Source organism: Rhinolophus ferrumequinum, chromosome 17, assembly GCF_004115265.2.
Source record: "Rhinolophus ferrumequinum isolate MPI-CBG mRhiFer1 chromosome 17, mRhiFer1_v1.p, whole genome shotgun sequence".
NCBI classification, from domain to species: Eukaryota; Metazoa; Chordata; class Mammalia; order Chiroptera; family Rhinolophidae; genus Rhinolophus; species Rhinolophus ferrumequinum.
In genome coordinates, this window is record NC_046300.1 from 64558267 (window position 1) to 64580569 (window position 22303).

Here is a 22303-nt window from a genome sequence, read left to right on the forward strand (position 1 = left end):
CCCGGGCAGAGGCCTGGTCTGCAGCTCAGGTGCACATGCTCAGTTGGGTGTCCTCAGTGTCCAACGTTGGCAGGACTGCAGTTCAAAGTCTGCTGCTAAAAGTGAATCAGTTTAGCAAATTTACAACAGATGTTGACTGTTAAGAGAGGAAAATCCCAAGTACCAAACAAGTCCATCCAATGCACAGAGTACAAATTCCTTTTTTCAACAAAAAGTAGAAAAATCAAAAATACTCCCAAATGGGATTCTTGATGGCACTAAGAGTTAACACATTTCAGAGTTGTCAAAATGTAGTGAAACTCCTCCAGACTGTACAACAAATGGAGAACAATTTCACTGCTAACTTTTGACGTGTTTTGTTTTTTCCCAATCTTCATTCTTGGAGTTGGCCCGCCCAGACGTTCACTCCATGTCCTCATTTACTGGTTCGTCTTCGTAATCTCTGTCGTGGTCAAAATCTGGACTGTGGTTGGCTGTTGTCACTAAGGAGAGAGGCCCTTCAGCTTCCTCTGGATCGAGGGGCTCTTCTTTGACATGTACAGGATGCCTGGAAAAACAAGAAAAGGTTCATCGAGAGAACGTCCCAACCCAATGCACTTTGGCAACAGAAATGCCACACCCCAGGACTGCATTATCCAACACAGCAGCCACTAGCCACATGTGGCTATTTAATTAAAATTTAACACAATTTAAAATTCAGTTTCTTCGTTGCACTGGCCACATTTCAGTGTTCCAGGACCACATGTGGCTAATGGCTGCCATATTGCATAGAACAGAGATAGAAATTTCTACCACTGGAAACGGCTGCTCTAGAATGCCTGGTATCTGGACAGAAGTGGGCCTCCACTCGTTGGCAATGCCTCTCACACTTCAGCACACACGAAAAACACCTCGGGATCCTGCTGAGATGCAGCATGTGACTCAGCAGGTCTGCGGTAGGGCCTGTGTCTAATAAGCTCCCAGGTGGTGCTGCTGGTCCAAGGACCACACTTTGAGGACCAGAAAACAGGCCCTGTCATGGCATCCTGGGTGGATGAATACAAATCTTCAAATAATTACATGAAATAAGAGTCTGTAAGACAACTGTGGTTTGTGGGGACCGCGGAGTGCTGGAGGCTGGGCTATTCAAGCCTTGCTGTGTGTTCTGCTTTGTTAGTTAACATGCGGAACCTGTGAAAGAACTCTCCAGAGACCGACCCCAAGCGAGGTTCTATCATTAATCAACTTCAAGCAAACACAGCAAAGAGACACCATGATACATGCTTGAAACTCCAAATTAATGCATATTTTTACAAACTGTCAATAAGGCAAGAAAAGCCCTGCCAGGAAACACAAACGAAGAGGAAAAGGCTCGCTCAACACAACAATATGATAAGAAAGCAGGGCCCCAATCAGAATAATAACGCTGTCAGCTGTAAACACGGCAGAACACGAGGCCCGGGCTGCTAGCGGCCACTGGGACATGGGGCTGCGATGAGATCTGCCAACTTTCTCATTATGGACCAGCGCAGGGTTCAGCTGAAGGGTACTGCAGGGGGGATCACACGAAACCACTCTGACAACAATTGAGAAATGTTGTTCGTAAATCATATTTACAACCAATCCTTTGCAAATACAAATTACTTTCTGTTGCAGGGCTTTTGATATGCAAAAGAACCATTCAAGTTAAACGCATCCCATCGCTGGGACAGGCGACAGAGGGGAGGATTTTTTAATTGACATTATCAAGTATTAGTTATAAGAGGTGGAACTGGGGGTGGCCGGCTTCCTAAATAATTGATGTTGCATGCAGACCCCAAAGGCCACTTGAACCATTTGAAAACAAACAGGAGTGCTTTGGACTGCCCTCCACGACATGAACCTTCAGAAAACCAACTGACTCTAAAATTAACACAGCCCAGAGAGTGTTTGGGGGTAGATGTCAGGATAAATAGCTTTTTAAAAAGCGCACCCATATTCTTAAAAACTATCTGCAAAATGAAATATACCAAAGTTGCATAATAGCATATTTTACTAGTTGTGCTTCACCTATTTTTAGTTTTTTAATGGTCCTATTTATCTGTGTTTCTACAGTAAGATACAGGACTGGCTACATAATTTGCAGAGCAGAATGCGGCTCAAAATTTAGTAAGAATTTCAAGACGGAAATGGCAGAGCATTGGAACTTCTAAGCATAGGATCCTGTCCAACTGCATACATCATTTAACTATGAAGTCGGCGCTGGTAGACACCCTATATTCTTTTGGGAAGAATTAGGGGTATTATTATTCCTTTGAAAAAGTCACCACCCATAAGCCCTAATTAAGGTAAATGTTTTATTTTTGCGTATCCTCTCCATTTGGGGGTCACGTTTGTATGTACTGTAAACACAACAGAAATAGCATTATTTATTTTGCTAGCTTTACAGTTATAATTTTTATGGCTATGTGAGATACCATTATACTGACATGGTAGGACCTTAATATTTGGCATTGTATGATTGTCTTTTTTCTCTCCCCCCTCTTTTGCTCTTTGTATATACAGTGATGACTTTTATCCATCAATCTTTCTAAGTCTGTTGATTTACCTCTTTATGATAATTTTCTAAGAATGAAATTGTTAGAGCAAAGGCCAGAACATCTTTATGGTCCCTATGAGTTATTGCAATCTGAATTTCCAAAGGGCCTGTATCGATTTAGACTCAACCTCATCAGCATCAAGCATTACTTTTAAAAAATATTTTGTTGCTTAACAGGTATAAGGTAAGATCGGGTTACCCTAAATTGTGTTTTTTGAATTACTGACAACAGTGCACATTTCTTCATGTTTGTTTCGTATTTTCACTATTGAGAATTGTTACTTCATAAATTACTCTGTTCCATTGATCACATGGTTATAGTGATGCTAATTGGACAGAAATATGTCTGTGTTTTATTCAGCCATGTAGTGAGATTCCAACGTAGTTTCATTGAACAAGAAGCTTTATTTTTTTAAACTATCAGATTTATTAACCTTTTCAGGGTGACAAACCTGACTCTGATGACCTGAGATGACGTAAGGCTACGGGCAGGAGGGCCGAGGGGACCGGGAGGAAGTCAGAGTCTTAATGAAGTGCTTGTTTGCAATTTTAGACTTTGACAAATGTTTCGCTAGCCCAACATTAAATAAATAAATACATGTGTGCCTCTGTGTGTGTGTGTGTGTGTGTGTGTGTGTGTGTGTGTATAGCTCAGATACACACAAGCCTCCCCCCAAAACAGTTTACATTAGATAATATTTTGCAGATCTCCAGGTGTGGCAAGTGCAGGGACATAGGCATACAGTGCTTCAGAAGATAAAGAGAATGGACTTCTGTGCAAGATACATTCCAGGTGAGACGCACCTATGCAGACACTATGCTTCACGCACACGCATGTGTCCCTAGAAACTGGAGAGGCACCATGCAGCTTCTCTGCAGACAAGCCTGTCATGGCCGCCCACTTTTCTCGCCAACTCCTACTTCCCAAAGGGCTACTCCCAACGAGTAACTACATGCAACCACATACCTGCCTTTGTACACCTGAGTAACTCCTTTGTCTAGCCACCCTGGGAATCAAGAGTTTTGAACTGAAGCTGACGAGAGTTTAAAGCACTGTATTCTGAGGGTGTGTGCACAGCTTGGAGTATGTTGCTTTGTAGCTCCTTTAGCTCCTATCAGGATAAACGTTCAATGCCCCATAGCCATAATTATGTGACTACTTTCTAGGGTTTCAAAAAAGAAACAAAATGTGATGGTATTTGAGTGTCACAGAACTGAAAGGCATGAAGAGTTGTTTCAACACAAGATATCAGCTGGGCAACGGTACTAACAAGGTCCTTTAGGCTTGCTGTAAAGTTTCCACTTTGATTTATTCCAATAGACTAGGACAGTTAAGAAACAATTTGCATCATAGCAGGGCAATGCACACTGTACAAGAATGAAAACCATGTCATTACAGAATTCACTTAATGGAAATATGGGGTCAAAAAGAGTAACAGTCTACAACCCTGACAGCAGGCATTCGGAATATGCTGTTGACAAGATTAAAGTTAGCAAACAGCAGAAGCCTGTGAGATTCCAGCAGCAAATAGCATGCTTTGTGACAACTTTACGTAGGGATTCTTTTTTTAAAAAAGCAATCATAACCTTCATTTTGTTAAAAATTATGCTGACTGCTGTCAAATATGGTTTCTGGTAATACTTGGGTTAATTCAAAATTGTTAAACAAATTAACTTTATGGTGACTTTATCTTGCACAGCAAAATTAACATCTCTAAACTGTTGCATGAGGTTTTTATCCAAATATCTTTCTGTTTCTTTTTTAGTGAACCTTTATACTAAATAATAGGAATATACATCAACTAAACCTTGCAGTTCATACAGATTATGAGAAATGGTATCACTTCCATTCAATAAGTTCAGATATTTTTGCTCTAATGAGTATTTCTTGAAGTAGCTTATAAAGCAATTTACATTTGCTCTGAACTTCCTTCAAATCTGAGTAAACACTCCTGTCATGACAATGATTTAAAGATGAATACAAGGGCGATAACAATAAAGTCAGAAACACCAGGTTGCTTTAGAAAGCATGATATATGGGAGTAGCTCTTAAAATAATGTGGAGTAAATGCTAAGAGACTATCCACATAAATTAAAAATCATTATTTCCATCTTCAAAGACCCTTTTCAAAGCACTGTGGGCATAAATTCAAATGCTAAATAATCAAATTTCAGATTCCCCCAAACCCACAAATTACTCTGGCAGATAGCAGTTTTTTCTGTCATTATTAGATGCCAATTCATTCTGTTCCTAATTGCTACAGGTCATATTTTCCATTCCTATTGCTCAAATTATCTTAAAATAAAATGTTGGTCAGTAATTCAGAAAGACTGTAGAGACAAACAGCCTATTCTAGGAGCCGACTGCATGCAAACACTGGTCTCTTCCTTTAAAGTGGGCACGAGTTTTGCAGACACTTGCTACAAGTCAGAGACTACCATTCTACAGCATCAGGGCAAGTCCACTCATTTGGGAGAATGTGGATTCTTTTCTCTTCTGACCTTTTCCTGGGTGACAGGGAATTATTCTAGTTCCACTTCCTCCCTCCCATCACCCACCCACAGGGGCTCACAGTCTTTCCTGTGGCCTGCCTGGTCCTGGGGACACTCACACCCAGCTCGGACACCCCTCACCCCTCACTTCATTCAGTTCTGTGTGTGCTCATTACACTGCCGTCTGCTGCGAGAATGCTGCTATTAATTTTCCTTTTGATATTTTAAGAGCAATCTATAAATCATACTGCCTTTCATTCGTGCCATCATTAATGCTTGGTAATAATGCTTCAGCATCTTGTTCACAGTTCAGCTTATCATACACGCAGGTAAACAAGCATCCTTTTTCTCCCTGCTAGGTTCAGCATGCCTGTGAGGTAAAAACCGCAAACTTTTTTGTAGAATGTCTACTCATTTTAGGAGGAAACGGTAAGGTGGCTTAAACAAGAGCCTGAGATGCCACACAGATGGGAGAAAAGCAAACGCGTCACCATGTGATTGCTGTATGCACTTGTAGGGCTACAGGAAACCAAGTGCTTTTATGGGAAAGTTAGTAAATGGTCCTTTACTGTGCTAAGAGAGCTAAACATTTCCGGAAGCACAAACTGCTCCCTGGGTTCTAGAAAATCAGCAATTACAGAAATGGTGTACCAAGTGGCCCCAGAGGGCTTGTGTGCACATGAAGGAGGGAGGGAGCCTGGGATCGGAAGGCAAGGGCCGGCAGGAGCACAGTACTCACAGGGCTTGCAGAGGAGATCTGCCTGGACTGCTGCCGCTCTCGTTGCTGTTGGTGTGCTCCATCGCCCCATTCAGCTCTTCCCGGATGGCGCTGGCTAAGTTGCCCAGAGCGGGATTTCCCATGGAAGCGGTAGTGTATAGAGGTATACTATTGTCAGCCATCGAAGCCTGTCATCGACCAAGAGAGCATGGATAAAGATGAGAGGGCGTCTAGGAATCATGGGAGTATGCAACGATCTTCAGTGTAAGTGCACTGCAGCGTGGCTGGCAAGCACAAGTCCCTAACAGGGTTAGAAGGGTTTTGCTTCAAAAGTAAGATTCCTGACACATGTCCCAAGCTTGGTTTCAAGGAGCTGGCTGGGGGGGATGAAGCAGGGGCGGGCGGGGGCGCACTGCAGCCCTGCGGGCAGAGTCAAGGGTTTGCACAAGGAGACCTCACAGGAAGTTTATGTCTGCTGTCTTTTTTCAGAAGCAACTGAATATTTCCAGATCACAGGGAAATATAATGGAATTTTCATTTCTTTATCCACTTGAATGACTCCAGTATTGGATATTAAAGATTTGATCAGATTATTCTGGCTGCACAGCTCAAACTTATGAGAACTTCCATAAACATTTACTTCTTAGATCCTATAGAAAACGAAGAGATTATAGAATTGGAATCAATTTTTATCTCCACCATCATTTCTGTTTTAATGACTTTTGAATCTGTTTAGTATAGTTTGAGATAACTGGCTAAACGTAACACTATGTGATCTTTCAGACTCAGACCAGATCAATCACCTGGAATTTTAGGATTAAAAAAAACCACACAAAAACCTCTATCAAAAGGAAGCTCTAAATCATATTTCTTTGGAGCACTTAAGCACCCAGATTGAAGGTGACAACGTCAGTCCAAATGAGTGTCAGCAAAAAAGTGTGGAAATGAAAAAAAAAAAAAAAATCCTGAACTCCAAAGTGGTATACTATTCACTTCCTTACTGCATTGGAATAAAATGACCACCCAGTTTGAAATACAGACAATAGTCAAATAAATCACTGGACTAACATATCCGAAATTGTTTCATTTGGGTAGCAATTATGACCCAGTGACTTCTCATTTTATTCAAGAGGACTGACTTTCAAAAACTGGCAGCTGTAATTAGACCAAGATTTATCAAAACTGTTCTCTTGCAGGAAACACTATGCCTGGTTCTCTATTGTAATGAAGAAAAAGTACAACCACAAGACAATCTGGCATGGTGACTTCAATTGGCCAGTCACACACAGTCCAAACTATTCTAGAAATCCTGGCTATGGAGAGAAAGTAAGAGCCAAAAATGAAGAAAGAATGGATGCAAAACTGGGCTGCAGGATCTGCCTATTATGATAACTGCACTCTCACTCACTGTACAAACTCCAAAGCCAGAAATGCCTGCTAGATTCAAGCCTCCTGGTAGGAGAGCTGGACACACCTAAACTGACACTAATTAATGGACTATTGGAAATCTAGGCCCTTTGCAAGGCCATAGCTTTTCCTTCCCTTCACTCTAAACTTCTATAATTACCTTCTTTTAAAAAGTGGGGAAAATCCTGCTTTTATTTCTAAGTGTAATGAACTCATTTTGATGAACAGCAAATCTGAACATTCCTTACTCTCCTACAGTTTGTCAAATAATTTGCATCTTGTACTTTTTTCAACAGATCTCTTATAATTGCAGTAATGCATTTTTTTCTTTTTGGCAGAGCAAAGAGCAAGAACAGTTGCCAGAATTTTTTTTATTTTAATTTTTTTCCGAAACCGTGGCTGGTAAGGCTCTTAACTGCCTTTATCCGAGGCAGCAGTGGTCATGCCTCATGGATGTTCTGCTGGGACTATCATCTGAGTCTCTTCTCACTGAAAATACTATAATGATCTCACTAGATCATTTCAGTATTTACACAGTCAGAACGTGGCAAAGGTAGGGCCACCTCTAGCTTTGTTATTTTTACCAACTTCTCAGGTTAAAAACTGAGAAGTAAAGATAAAACTGAAGTGTTTATGAGAATGTGCTCTTTGGGATGAGTTGGGCATTCAATGGACAGGGAAACCTCCTTGGGGTAATTGTTCTCCTTAGCTCTCAAAGTGTTCTAGGTCAAGGCCATTTCTGACTGGAACTGGATCCTAACACACGGGCACAGTGGTGAAGGCATCCACAAGGCGAGCACTTAGACCAACGCCGTGGTTCTCAGACAAGAGAGATGCCAGTGGGGCACCCAGACAGTCCTTTGAAAGAATGACGGGTGGGCTGCAAAGAGAACCTGGTGCCCGATCCACAACAGAGCCTCTTAACATTCTTTGTTGAGTGAGTAATGAGAGACCCACCCAAGGTTAGAAAAATTGTCACCAACTGCTTATGCCTAAACAAGCGGTTCTTTTTTGGTAGCTGATGTCCACTTACGGAGCATGTGGGTTACAACTGTCATGATGGACATAATTATATAAATCATCCTATGCACAGTATGTGGTTTCATATCAGACTGGCACCTCTGCCGAAAAACCAAGGTGCTTAAGAAATGGTGCCAAAGTGTATATGTACCATTGCTCTGAACGTCAACTACTCTGAGCTCCTTGGGGAAAGGCAGTCTATAAATATGGAGTTCTACGGTTACCCTTAGTTACTTCACTTTTTCAAAGCATAATGCAATCTGTCCCCAGTCCAATGTTTTATTTCGGTAGTGGATTCTGCTGTCCTATTTTATATATTGTATATCGTGCATTATGTTGCTCTAGTAATCTTTTTAAAATGTTATTCCAGTATTATTTTTACTTGTCTTGAAAAATGGAAATGGGCAATAATGGAAAGGAAGGCTTGCAGGTGGAATCTTAATTTAACTTGCACAGCAGGAAGTTATCTTATGAGACTTTACTGACCATGGATCCAAGTCACAGAGGAGAGGGAGAAGACCCACTCCTCAAATCATGAATTTATATCAATTTATTTACTTCACTTCATTATGGACACAAAGTGTTCTTGGAAAACTGCAGGATAATTTTGGACTATCACTGAAAACAAGAAAGGGTGCAGAGGAGGCAAAAAACAAATGTTTTGAAGATGAAACATAAATAGTTCTGTAATGATAAAGCATACTAATCGAAATTAGTCACACAGTTAAGAGAATCCAGAGGATGGGGGAATCACTGCCTTTTTTCCCCCCCTTTCCGCCTCATGAATGTAAAATGTTTTTGTAATCGTAACACTATTCCAGATAGAGCAGAGCAGCCTGTAAATTCACACTTCACAAGACTCTAGGGAAAATAAGTTACTAACGAATGGTATTTACAGTGGCGGCATCTAAGCGTGCTTTCATTTGCTTTACTCAAGTTACTGTGTAAACTACAAATAATTAAAAGAAAGGCAGAAAGTAGTTCCTCCTGTTAAATTTGGTTCAGACTAAAAATAAATATAATTATTGAAAAACTAAGTTCAGTGAATTTGTCTCTGCACTGAAACCGTGTAAAAGGCGTATCATTGATTCTTGGGAGCCTGAAGCCTCTGCTGAGTAATCTTGGAAAAAAGTTTTATAGGGTGTAGAGTAGGTGCTCAATAAATACTTGTTTAATGACTAGTGAAAGCCAGGGCTCCCATCCTTATCTCCTCTTTACCCTACCTTGTTCCCATGATGCCGAGTGTCTCAACCATTCTTTCATTATCATCCTTTAAGGAGCCTTTTTTAGACTTCTGTTTCTCTATTCGTGCCCTCCCCTCACAAAATTTTAGTTATCTGTTTATGTACTATGGCCTTTGGAGGGGCACAGAACATTGTAATAATAGCTAAGTACCAGTTTTAGGGGTGATATAGCTCCTCTGTCAAGAACGCATGCTGTAAAGGACTGTAATGGTGTTAGGTTATATCTGTCATATATATATATAAATATATATATACACACACATATATATTCATATTCTATAGATATCTATATATCTATATGTACATATGTCTAGATATACAGATATCTATATAGTATCTATGTATGTTTTATATATATAAATATATATATAGATATAGATATAGGTAGATATTCTATCTATAGAATACGTCATTTAAAAGTTATCAAGATTCCCTTAGCCTGTGTTCTAGAACAATCTAGGCAGGGTCAAAGTCAAACAGGACCACGAGCCACAAGGACACTGCCTACTTGTGAACTCCTGAGGGGGCTGACTGCTACCCAGGCACTTCAATGCCGTGGTACTGCCATCTTCTTCTTGACCTATGAAATGACTTTTCTGTGTGGTAACTGAAGAATGGAAGAAATAAAGGGCTTGCCAGAGGCCAGTGCTGCCCTGGTCACTCATTTGGTTGGTAATCTCAACTCATCCCCCAGAAACACTGGTTACATAACCAGTGCTTGATTTGTCAGCAGGAAACAAACATCCTATGAGCTTATTATGTAATCTTGAGCAATCTGCTGGAAACCTGAAGAGTTTTCTTAAACACATCTATCATTTCAGCAAAAACAGTTTACTGTGACAAAGTGAACCAAATCCGAATCGCACCCCCCCCCAGACAAAGGAAAGATGCTGAAACAGACTTTAAAAGAAGAAATAAAAAGCCCTGCTTTCTCTTTAAACCCGTGAACAATAGAAGGTCATGTGATACAGTGGCCTATCATCCAGCACATTAATAGCTGTGCTAGAGTAATTACACTTGTGGTATTTTTGCCTCAAGTGAAATTCTGAAATAAGAGGATGGAAATTATGATACTGCTGATAAATATTAATAAGTGAACTTTTAATTTTTTTGCCACAATATTCAAAATGCTAAGCATCCTGCTAATGCTGAAGCAGCCGATGTGTTTGCCTCCAGGGAGGACGATGCTTTGTGCACTTAAGAAAAAAGTTTAACGGAATTAAAATTTAATATCTAATTAGAGTGAGGCTAATATATTTTGAAATGAGTGGGGGAGACACGTGCCTCTGCTGCATATCTGGGACGGCCGTTAATCTTACCTGTAAAGCCGCATTGAGAGGTGTGCAGTAGGCGTGGCTGCTTTGCATGTTTTTAATAAGGGAAGGGTTACTGCATAAGAAAAAGAGAAAAACTCAAAGTTAAATGCAATCAACCCCTGAGTTCCTAGCTAAGTTTTGTTTCAAGCTGGCTGGTATCCTTCCAAATCAGAAATTCCCCCCACTAACAAAACTTAGCTTTTTCTCCATATCCCCCGGCTTTACTGGCTGGTCTGTGTGAACTGTGTGAATGAATAGAGACTTCATTATTCAAACTCTGGGGTCTAAAACTCTGATACCAGACTTGGGTTCTCCCTCCATTGATGAAGTTTTGTATCACAAAATACTGACTTATCTGCCAAGTTTTAACAGCTGCCTAACTCCAACAGGAAGGCAGAAGCAGCTCAGGGCTGGGGAAGTGAGTGAGCTGACTGTGGGACTTCCTGGCAGTGAGCCAGAGGAATCTCGGCTCCTAAGCATCTCCATGACGGGACCGCTAACGTGACTGCTAGAGAACTGGCACGGTGGCTCTGAAGGAAGGTCTCCGAGGCACGTTTACTGCCAGAGGAAGATGGAGAGAAGGGTATGCCAAAAGAGGGTTATTCCTTAGTAAGGCCGGAGCTGGGACAGAAGCTTTTCTTGCACAGCCAAAATTGGGATGATAGAATATTTGATGCTGTGTCCATTAACTGAAGACAAGATACTGTTTTTAGAAAATATCTGACCTGGGAAGACTGAAAATACTAAATAACCACAAAGGAGATACTGAGAGAAAGGAGTGGCTTCCAGTAGGAAACTACCCGCGTTTATCAGTGGAGTGGCCTTTAAAAGTACATGCGCTATTATCAATTTCTTTCTGAAGCTTGGTGCATTTTAATCACACATTTCACTAAATTTATATTATTATACTGAGTAAGCAAAAAAATCAGAAGAAATTTACCCCATGAATACACATTTTAATTCTAAGTAAAAGCTTCCTTTTTAATTGAAGGAATAATGAATCACACAGAAGTATTTAGTTACAGGGTCCCTGTAAGCTGCTGAATCAAAAGATAACTCGTATTTGCATTAAAGATGTCAAAAAAGCATTATTCAAGGCACTGGCGTTTTGAGGAGACACGAGAGAAATACATATACAAATCACACGATTTAGTTCCGTTGCACGAAGCTGTGGCACTGCTACTTGGTGAAATGCAAACTACATGGGATGGGTCAACCATGCAAAGCCAAAGCAACAGCAGAAAAAAAAAACAAAAGCAAGTAAAGGCTCTTACTGTGCGACAAGCTCGTCAAAGTTTTCATCGGGGCAGTATTTGCGAGGACGGCCTCGTTGAATATGGCGGCCACGTTTAAACTCTTCATCATCAACTGTCCAAAAGGACCCAAACTCATCCTCTACTCTGATAAAGCACTTATGCAGTGAGAGGTTGGTGCGAATGGCACCCTGGGATAGGAGCAGCAGCAAAGGAGATGAAGTGGCAACAAAAGGAGACGGGGTTGGGGGCAGAACAGACATCCAATATAGGGAACAGGAAAAAGAAAATAAAATGCAATAAGCGTAAGCAAATGGTTTGTGAGGGTTAATATGCATTGCCACCTAAAAGCTACTGGCATGTGATGCGACAGAGACCGGCAAGCAGGGCGGGGACTGGTGGGCATACAAAACAGGAGGGATGAAATGCTTTTTTGCTTCCCTTAACTGAGACAACGTGAAACCAGTTCTTTGGTCTAACACCATCTAGCAGCCAAAAGCCTCTATGTTATACTTGTTAGCACAATCCAAGCTAGGCTAAGAAGTTCAAACATGGTGGACGTACCCACTGATCTTTTGTGGCCTTCGTTTTTGGAATTCTACTTCATCCACTGTCCATACTGCCCCTTTAACGTTTTCTACTCGCACAAAACACTTGTGGAGACTAAGATTATGACGCACTGCATTCTGCAGCAAGTATAAAAGAGAGAACATTTACATTTTCTATAAGAAAAAACTCCAAAAACAGCAGTAAATTCAGCCTAACAGTCCACATTTGTAAAACCATCCCCAAGAGCTTGTAGCTACCACCCCCGTGGATGACCCTCTTGTGGGTAAGAGTGCCTTTTCCAAAAGTAAAGATAAAAAACCCAAATCATAAATTAATTGTACTTTGGCATTTCAGTCTAGTCTATTAGTCTATGGTCATCACTAACCAAAAGAAAAACTGTTTAACATGCATACAAGCCCAAAATAGGTTTCACAGTAAAAATCTGAAAATATTGTAATATGACTTCAAAGTAAGGAAACAAGTACAGCATAAAACTGTCCCTTTTAAGCCCACTTATCTCCCATAAAAACGGTAGTTTGTTTCTATTTTTTTAAACCACGAAAAATGAAGACTCAGTTAATATTGTTCAATGTATTTTGTTCTTGTTCTTTTTGCTCTTTAAAGTTTTGGCTTTAAAACCTTCTACAGGTTTTTCTCAGATTTATTAAGAAAAAAATCTAAATTGGATTTTACCATTGAGAGTATCACCTCCTGTAGCTGACAGGAACGGGGCATGAAATGACCCCCAATGGATCAGTATTCATCATCAAGCTCTGTCTTAGCTTCCGGAACATATATAGAAATTGGCCCTAACTGTGGGCAAGTACCTTAATTAACTGAGAAAATGCCAAAGGAACATATGAGTGGGACTCTCAATGGGAAAATGACGATATTCCTGCATTGATGGTTTCTACAGACACACGTTTCTTTCTTATGATTAAAAGTCATTTCTGTTCACTCCTAAGCGGGGACCCTTGACATCTACAATCTACCAGAAAGGAGGATCTCAACTCAGGGGTGAAGAGCTTTTAACATCTCATCTCTCCTTTGAGTTTCAGGAAAACCCACAACTCTTACTGGGTAAACTAACAAGCATGGCTCCATTCTTTAGTCCTCCTGGTTAGACTTACTGATCTAGAGTGAAAATTAGACATGAGGATATTACAAAGAGACCCATGTCGTTTACCCAAAACTTCCCTCTTACGGGGACTATGGCGGTGACAACTGGGGCATGAGAAGATGATGCAAACATCACACCTCATATGACCTGTAAGCCCTCTACTCAACTCCAATAATGCTGCTATTGCTCAACCATATTGCACCCCTTTCACTCTACCCCCTGCAATATTTCCTCTTCAAATTCTCTTTCATAGTGGCCAATCTTAATACTTTGAGAGTTGTTTCAATTTTTAGATAATCACCTTTGGTGATTCTGTGAGGAGTTAAGTTAGATGATGGTTGTTTTCTTTTTCTGATATGGAATGTTTAGAAGATAATGAGACAAGTTTTACTACAGTCTCACAAGGAGAATCCATAGGACAAACCCTCGAGGAGCTTTTGAGCAGTGTCAGCATAACTGGAGTAGGTTCAAGACACTCAGCTGACTGCGAGAGGACACTCCTGATTCAAACAGCTTTGATAGGTTTGCATCAAAACAAAACAAAAACAAAATCTCTGAAAAATGTTTCGTGTGTTATTATCACACCTGGTAAGACAAATTTCTTTGCATATAAATTAGAGTCTGATCTTTAAATACATATGCGTTTTCACATTGCGCAAAGGCACAGTAAGAGGGTACTAAGGGTCTACTGTTACCTCCTAGAACAATGCTGAGGAAGCTGAAATAAATAAATAAGCCGAAATTTCCTTTAAGAAAAGTCCAGACAGAGCATGTATACAACATCCAGGAGACATACGTGGGAAAGGAATCAACATTTTTCCTCATCCTAAGCATTGTCTGGTGTTTTAAAATAAGAATCAAAATGTACAGAACTGAAAAGTTCTAAAGAAGCCACGTCTGAAAAAAGGATGCTTTCGGTCTTTCCGAACTATACAGCCACGTAAGTAAAGATGGGAAGTCCAAACTTAAGTTTTGTCTTCAAAGATGTTGCACATCTAAGCAAAAGCAACCAGAAATCAAGAATTTCCCCAAAAGATGGGTAAACTCTTTTCAGTGATCACTTTAACAGGGCATTTCATCTTTTGTCTAAGATCACAATATAAATAAGGACATGTAGAGAAAATGATATGTATTTGTGAGTCATTAAGTACCTCACCTAGGACTGTTTATATTAATGGCACTTTTTCCTGCAGTTTGCAAAAAAAGTTAAATCTAAAGATCTGGGCTTATATATCATCTTCACAACTGGTAATCATTTTTAAATGTGATCATTTGCTATTTATAAAAGGTAATTTGAAGAAAACGTCTGCTTCATGCTTACACTTCCTAAATTTTGAAAAGCATTCATAGATAAATATCCTTTGTATTTGAACCTCCCAAGGCAGGCTGAGGAAAAGAGGGGAAAATTTTGAATACAGGCTCCTTTTAGCGCCTATGTATCTTAATGGAAATAATAAAGACAATTTGGGCCACAACAGATATTCATAGCCCTGTAAATTTGATAAATTAATTCTATGGTTATATTCATTTTCTTATAAAATGCTAGTTTACCAAGACTGTTATAGAGGAAATATGATTTCTGCTTTTGCTTTTGATTTTCTCCCATGAAAAATTAAGGAAGTAGCAAGGAAGACATTTATTTCAAGCAAGGCAAATTTTTTTGCACCCTATAATAAATCTCTATCATATTTATAACAATGATGTAAAAATATCCTAAAATATTTTCATTTTGAATGTTTCTGAATGTTTTGGAATTTATGGACTATAAGAATTCTAGGTATTAAAAATGCAAAAACCCCAAATATTATATTATATCTGCCCTCTTCTATAGCAAGAATATTAGAAAACAAGTAACTGAAAGTGGGAAAATCTAAAAATTTGTGAGGGCTTAATCTAAGACAATGGAATAAACACTAAAGGAATCTATGAGCCAGTTGCTGCACTGGGAATGAAGTATGTCATATCACCTCATGCCTTGTTGGGGTCCCAACGTGGACCCATGGAATTTGATGTCTTTGACAGGCAGTCTCTTGACTTAAAAAAGAAAACGACGACAAAAACCAAAAACACTTACTAATATATTGTGTTCTCCTGTAATAACTCCCATGTATAGCACTAGTACTAGGATTGCAAAGCTTTCTCCACTAACTGGGTTAAGGAGATTTCATCCACCCAGTGAAAGTTATGCCAAGTTTGTCTAATTATTTCCCCAGGTTCCTAATGGCATCAAAAAAGTTATTTATGCATCTCTGCCAATATTTGGTGATGGCTGAATGCCTAAAACATGAGGCTTGTGTAAGTTAACAGGACAACGTCAACATCTGGGCAGTGTCATCTGCTCCTTCCACCACACATTCCGACCAGAGGGGGTGGATTTTCCCGGCTGGTCCATCCACACAGCCGATTACACTGTAGTGGGAATCTTCCATCCCTGCCTTTCAGCCACCATGAAAAAATTTTCTCCATCAGACATTTCTATAAATTAGACTCTCTGAGTGGATCACAACTATATCAATGTATAATACATGACAACAACTGCATTTTTCAACAACACTCTCTTCTATAAATGGTTAAGACCCAAGCCTAGACAGGCCTGCGAGAGCGCTCACCTTCCACGTGGCCGCGTTGCGCCGGAAGTAAGCAAACATCCGTGTGAACCAGTTATAGATTTCATTTAGTGTTAGCTGCTTCTCTGGAGATTCGAGAATGGCCTGCGAAGCAGAAGTGATAAAGAAGATAATTTATGACCAAATCAGCAGAATTATCATTACACAGTTTCTTGAAAATATAAAATAACCGTGATTCAGAACTAAATCCTAAGGTTTCACAAAATGATCTAAGATTAATGGTTGTATTAAACAGTTCAATAGTAAAATTCAAAATGGAATTATCTAATTGTTTTGAGTTTTTATTTCTGTTTCCGTACAGAAATATTAATTTATTAGTCATTCATAAAGCAGAATCAAAGAGAAATGCAAAACATTTCACTAGCTGATTAAAGCTCAGTAATTATTTAGAGCTCAGATTAATTCTAGGGATCAGAGATTACTGTAGCTTGTGATAATTGACTTGCCATCTTTAAACAGGCTCATTTTCACTGTTGTGTGAAATGAATTTCCTAATAATCACATCGTATTGTAATACTTAATCAAAAGCAATTATGTTATATATTGCAGTTTTAAAAAACCTTATAGAAAAGGTTTTAGCATGCCTGCATACTAAACGGTTTTAAATCTACTTCATCAATATAATATATCCATGTGCACGTACACCTTTTGAAATAATTTCACATACTGTGTTCTTTACTTACCTGCCTAATTAAAGATGCATATGTAAATGGTGGTCTAACTTCCGCGTTCTTATAAAATTCTTGGTTCTGCGCAATATCTGCTAAATGAGAATCATTGTCCTATTAATTATCACTTTTAAAAAAGAGGCTGCTCTACAAGAATTGCATATTGCATTTCTATGTGAGGCAAAAATAGAGTATGTACCTGAAGAAATGGGCACGTTGTATTTGTCTGAGTACCGCCTGCGGATGGGTCCCACCGTGTGCATGCTGGTGGTGGTGATGACCGAGGGGCCTTGAGTGACAGGTGTGATGGGGGCGGTCGGGGTAGTTGGAGTATGAGGTAAGCTCTGTGGAGAAGCCTCTGAAGCAGACTTAGAGAGTGTGACGCTTGACACCAGATTCAGCTATGAGGAAAAGAACAATTCTTAGAAGACCTTCAGGAAAAAACCGAGCAACCAGTCTCTAAAATCCAACAAGAATAATACAGGGGATGCCTGGCTAGCTTTCTTTTTCTAAGTAGATGTTTCTAATCAACTGAACTACGAGGTGAGTTCCCATGTAAACACAATTCACTTAGTAGTTAGCTGGGATACACTGGTATACACCTGACTGAGTTCGCCAACAGAAATTTCTGCAGTGTGCTAGCACAAGTGAGGAACTGTTTGTACTTAATTTTTATAAAAATTAAACTCTAATTTTAATGAGTTTAAATTAAAATAGCCACACATCACCAGTGGCTACCATACTGCACAGCACAGGGACAGGACACTCAACTTCACAATGAAACTTCTTGGACAGGAAACTGCTACCAGTGTGTTTGGCCTATGACTCGAATTAAAATACGAGACATTGATCCAGTAAGCCACCATTGTGTTCTATCAGTTGACAAACAGTAATCTTTGAAAGCTTTGTGTGTAATCTTCATTAAACTCTATCAAATATAGGATTGGAATCTATTAATTTTAAAAGAATATGGCATATGAGAGAGCTGGAATGGTAGAATTTTTTATTTTTTTCCTTCAAGTCAAGTGTTCAGTAATATAATGGAATAATCTATTGCATCAAGTAAGAAAATGAATATTATGTATCTGAAGTAGTATAGACAAAAATCAATAGTACTGTTTCGATTCCCTCCCTCCTCCCTTCATCCCTTTCTCCCTCCCTCCCTCCCTCTCTCTCTTTTCCCCCTCCTTCTCTCCTTCCCTTCCTTCTTTCCCTCACTCCCTCCTTATCAATCTAACTTTCACCTTGAAGTGATTCTCCTATTAATACTGGAAAAACCAGCTTGTCCCCCTTTCCCAAAAGTTATTGTTACAGAAACACTATGTCTGACTATGCTGAAAACTTGATCGTTTTCAACACATTATAGTTTACTTAGGATTGCTATCTTAGACACATACAGTTGGCCCAAATCCAAGAAACTTCTTCTGCAGAGTAGGCTTACTTGGTAACATTTTCTCAAACCAGATTCTGAATCACTTAACAAAAGGGGTCTATTTCACCATCGTGACAGTCCTAGTACAAGGTATTATTTGTGGAGGGATTAAAAATGATTCTTCTGAGATCAAAATCAAAGAACATAGTAAAAGAGAGTTCCAACTTGTTGAGAAGATCCCACCTCACTCATACTCGAGTAAGGAAAAAGGCCATGAGAAACTTCTCTAATATGTTTAGGGTAGTTCCATAAAAAGGCAGTAAGTCTGAAGAAAAGAAAGATCAAATATCGTCGGGGAAATAGTAACAGAGAGATGTAAACATAGTGCTGGAACCTGAATGTTGCAGTGCGAGCTTTTAGTTGTGTTTTCTTTTTCATCCCCCTTCCCTTGAAATGCTGACTCAGCCAACCACAGACAGCGCCCCTCCTTCCCCCAAGAACCAGCTATGGAGATGGCGCTGACCTTACAGATGCCCAGGCAAGCTGGGATCCGCTGAGAGGTGCTTTTTGATTAGTGCTGGAACCTGACTTCATGACACACATTTGCAAACTACCTGCTAGCAGTTCAAAGGAGCAGCCATGGGATGGAGTGCGAGGGAAGGCTGGAGAGAAGCCAGTGGGAAGGTCGGGGCTGACCTTCTTGGGTTTGGTCCTTTATCACTGACCAAGGGAAGGGCAGGGCTGCACACATAAGCATCAGCCCCAGCAAAGGGTCACGGAAGTTCGTGCATGAAAGACTAACATAAAAAATATACAGCTTTTACGATTCAGAGGCTGCTACGCCTAAGAATACAAGCATACTCTGGAAAGTCATGGATACCACTTGTAAAAACCGTGTTGTAAACCACCCGCCACTGTGTGGTTTCAATTAATTCTCTTACCATCACTAATACTTGAGATGGTATTACTCGTATTTTACAGATAAGCAAACTGAGGCTCAGGACAGATTAAATAACTTTCCCATATCCACACCGTGGACCCAAAGTCAAACACACACTTGTGATTCTAGGGCTTCTGTATAATCTCCTCACACCCAGTTAATGAACAAAAGAAAACACTAACCAGTTTCATTTTTCCGTAGTCTCATTTTTGAAAAGGATTCCGTGAATAGCTTTTATCTTTGCTTCTAAATGGACATTCAATAAATATGACTGCACAAATGTAAGGCATGTGGCACTGACCTGACGAAACGGGCACAGAACGGGATGGCTGCCCTTGCAGAGCTTACCATCAAATACGGACAGCGGTCAGAGGAAAACGTGCACAACCATAAGACAGTTCTGAGGAATAACTCTACTTCCGGGCTTCTCTTTTCAGTTTATGACCATTACCCTAAACATCAAGACTTTCTTAAAAACGTCATGAACATTGTACTATAAATACAACGTCCTTAAGAAATATGCGTGCTCTTCCCAGTTTTGTGAAGAAGTTCAAGTCCAGTGGGTTCTGGTCTAACTGCCAAAAACCAAAACTCACATAAACATTCTGCCAGTGTAAGGCCATCTTTTTGGGTGCTCACATACAAGCAGAGTAGATATGGTGTCACATGGTGTAACGTCACAAAACGTAAAAGGAATCAGACTGTTGCGGCTTTTACAAAGGTCTCAACACTTGGACTGTTTCTACCAAAAAAGCAGCAGTGAAAAACAAAATCCGTCCAGGTCAGCATGATCCACAAAGAAAGAGATGCAGTAGAATTTTCTGGAGGCTTTTGAAACATAGGGAGCAAGTGGAAATAAACACTAAGCCAGAAGAGAGCGGAGAGGAGGCTTACCAGGTTTCACAAATGACACCCTGATTCACACCCACTGCTGGCTGTCTCTAATAAGCCACAGAGGAAGCAGCCAATCTCAGCTAATTGCCAGATAAAAATGTATTGTAAGGACTCTAATTAGGAGATGCGGATGGAGGTGATCTGATGATTAAATGCTGCATTCAAGTGACCCCACCATCAGTGTGCAGTGGTGCAAGATGTCACTGGAATATTTTGTAGAAACAGTAATTTTATTTCGAGGAGGGGAGGCAGTAATATTTGTAATGATGGCTATGAGGTAAACTAATTAAAAGACAGTTCCTAGAGGAAGAGGGTGGCTGAGAGCAGCTGTGGCCATTCCAAAACCAAGTGCCAAGTCTCAATAGAGAGACTGCAGTCAAGTGGAAAATTTCTGCCTGACCTCTGCCCTTGCTATTAATTTGCAGGAAAACTAATGACACATATACATATTCCCACAAAATTGTTCTAATTGCTAATTTGCCAAAGGAGCCCAGATTCCAAATTAAACATGACTGTAGCCTGTGAGGGAAGGAAGAACAAAAAGCTGGAAACTCCAAACAGAGGGTGCTGTGCCTCGCACAATCATTTGAAGGCTGAACCAACAAGTTAATGAAATGTCAACCTTGTCAACCGCTCTAGAAGTTTCTTAACTTTACAACTTTTGTTTGATGATCACATGCTTGTCTTGAGGAGACACCATCTTGGGAAGGGAGGTCACGAGAGAGAGATAAGATGGAGCATGGGGAAGGACTCAGAACGGCTCTGTGCTCAAACCTGCTCCTTTAATTAAGGTCTCTCTGAACAAAATGGACAAAAAAAAAAAAATTAATTATAGACTTAAACAGAAGAGCAAATTGGGAACGGTGTGGGTTTTGCTGTAATCTTGAAATATTCATCTTAACTGTAAACTATTAAATCTTAATATAATCATCAATTAGAAATGAAAGCATATGCACTTTGTGTTTCTGGCTGTAGTTAAGTTTTTAAAAGATAATTTTTTTTCCGGGGCATGGAATAGGAAGGGATTGGACTGGGAGGGTTTCTTTTCCTATTTTTCTAATTGTGTTCATTTTCTATTTAAAAAGAAGTTGCTATGTTTAGAAAAGTTAGTAACTCTGATATTTTCTACATGGCAAATTTCCATCATGTGATGATTTCGGCAAAGATAATCTCTTTGAAACTCTGGCCAAAAAATTCTTATGCCACTTAAAATTGCCGCAGGGTTTTATTTTTTAAATTTATGTATGCTTCTTAACCATCAACTTATCCCCCAGCTCAGCTGCAGAGGACTACCTACGCTGGAAATCTTACCCATACAAATTATTGGAACTGTCACAGCTACCTAATACTCTGATTAGCCCTTTTTCAAAAGATTAAGCTTTAGTTTTTAAACAGTAAACTCCTCTCTCTTTTAAAGATGATGAGTCACTCACATTTTAAAAAAATAAACAAACCGCTGATGTAAACTCCGGACAGAAACAGACTTGTCGTTAAGTATTCCCACAAGAACTCATTTTTATTTTTGTTTGTGCTCTTGCCTCACATGAAAGCAGATTCTGAGAACAAAAGACAAACCTGAAACCAAAACCCTAAGGGACCTAGCTGCGTAGTAGGGGCTTTCAGGCTCACAGAACTGGTTTTTCTGCTGTTGGTTTCACCGTCCTGAGCTGGCCCAAGTGCTGCTTTAACCACATGGCGTTTCTGGACATGAATCACTCCCATGCGGAGAAGGCCTTTCTGAGGCTGAAGGGAGGGACCTACCCAAGACTGTGGGGAGCTAGGACTGGGGGTAGCAGCGGGAGGCTATGTTCCCAACCCTTGCCTTCCTCTGCCATCTCAGCCTGGCCCTGTAACAGTATCGGGGTGGGCGCTGGTGGAAGGCAGTGACTGAGAAGGTAGTGTCCTGGACAGTGGACTGAAAACAAAACAAAAAACTGGCATTGAGTTGAGGAGGGAGACTTAATGAGAAACCAACCGTATATAAAAATAACTCGTGTGAGTTGCGCTTGAGAATCTTTTATGACTGGCTAGTATTTTCTCTCCAACTCTAAAGCAAGGCTGAAGCCCAAAGGGTCAACCATTTCTTTTATGAGTTAAAAGACCCCCTTTTCAGACAGGGAGCACT

The 22303-nt window shown here is 40.0% G+C and overlaps 1 protein-coding gene across 9 annotated transcripts in view; it reads right to left on the reverse strand.

Moving 5' to 3' along the window:
* Window positions 1-366: 366 nt before the first annotated feature.
* The window catches only part of FOXP1 (forkhead box P1), a 564989-nt gene continuing 543052 nt past the window's right edge, over window positions 367-22303 (reverse strand). For 6 of the 9 annotated variants that reach the window (XM_033131911.1, XM_033131909.1, XM_033131910.1 and 3 more), the window contains 7 exons: window positions 17172-17373; window positions 16988-17067; window positions 16287-16388; window positions 12573-12694; window positions 10759-10828; window positions 5790-5956; window positions 367-547 (listed from right to left, as the gene is read on the reverse strand). In XM_033131911.1, the coding sequence (XP_032987802.1) occupies window positions 403-547; window positions 5790-5956; window positions 10759-10828; window positions 12573-12694; window positions 16287-16388; window positions 16988-17067; window positions 17172-17373 (888 nt within the window). In that variant the 3' untranslated portion in view covers window positions 367-402. The remainder of the gene's footprint in view (window positions 548-5789; window positions 5957-10758; window positions 10829-12572; window positions 12695-16286; window positions 16389-16987; window positions 17068-17171; window positions 17374-22303) is intronic. The other 3 variants (XM_033131905.1, XM_033131906.1, XM_033131908.1) reach the window with 2 other exon arrangements.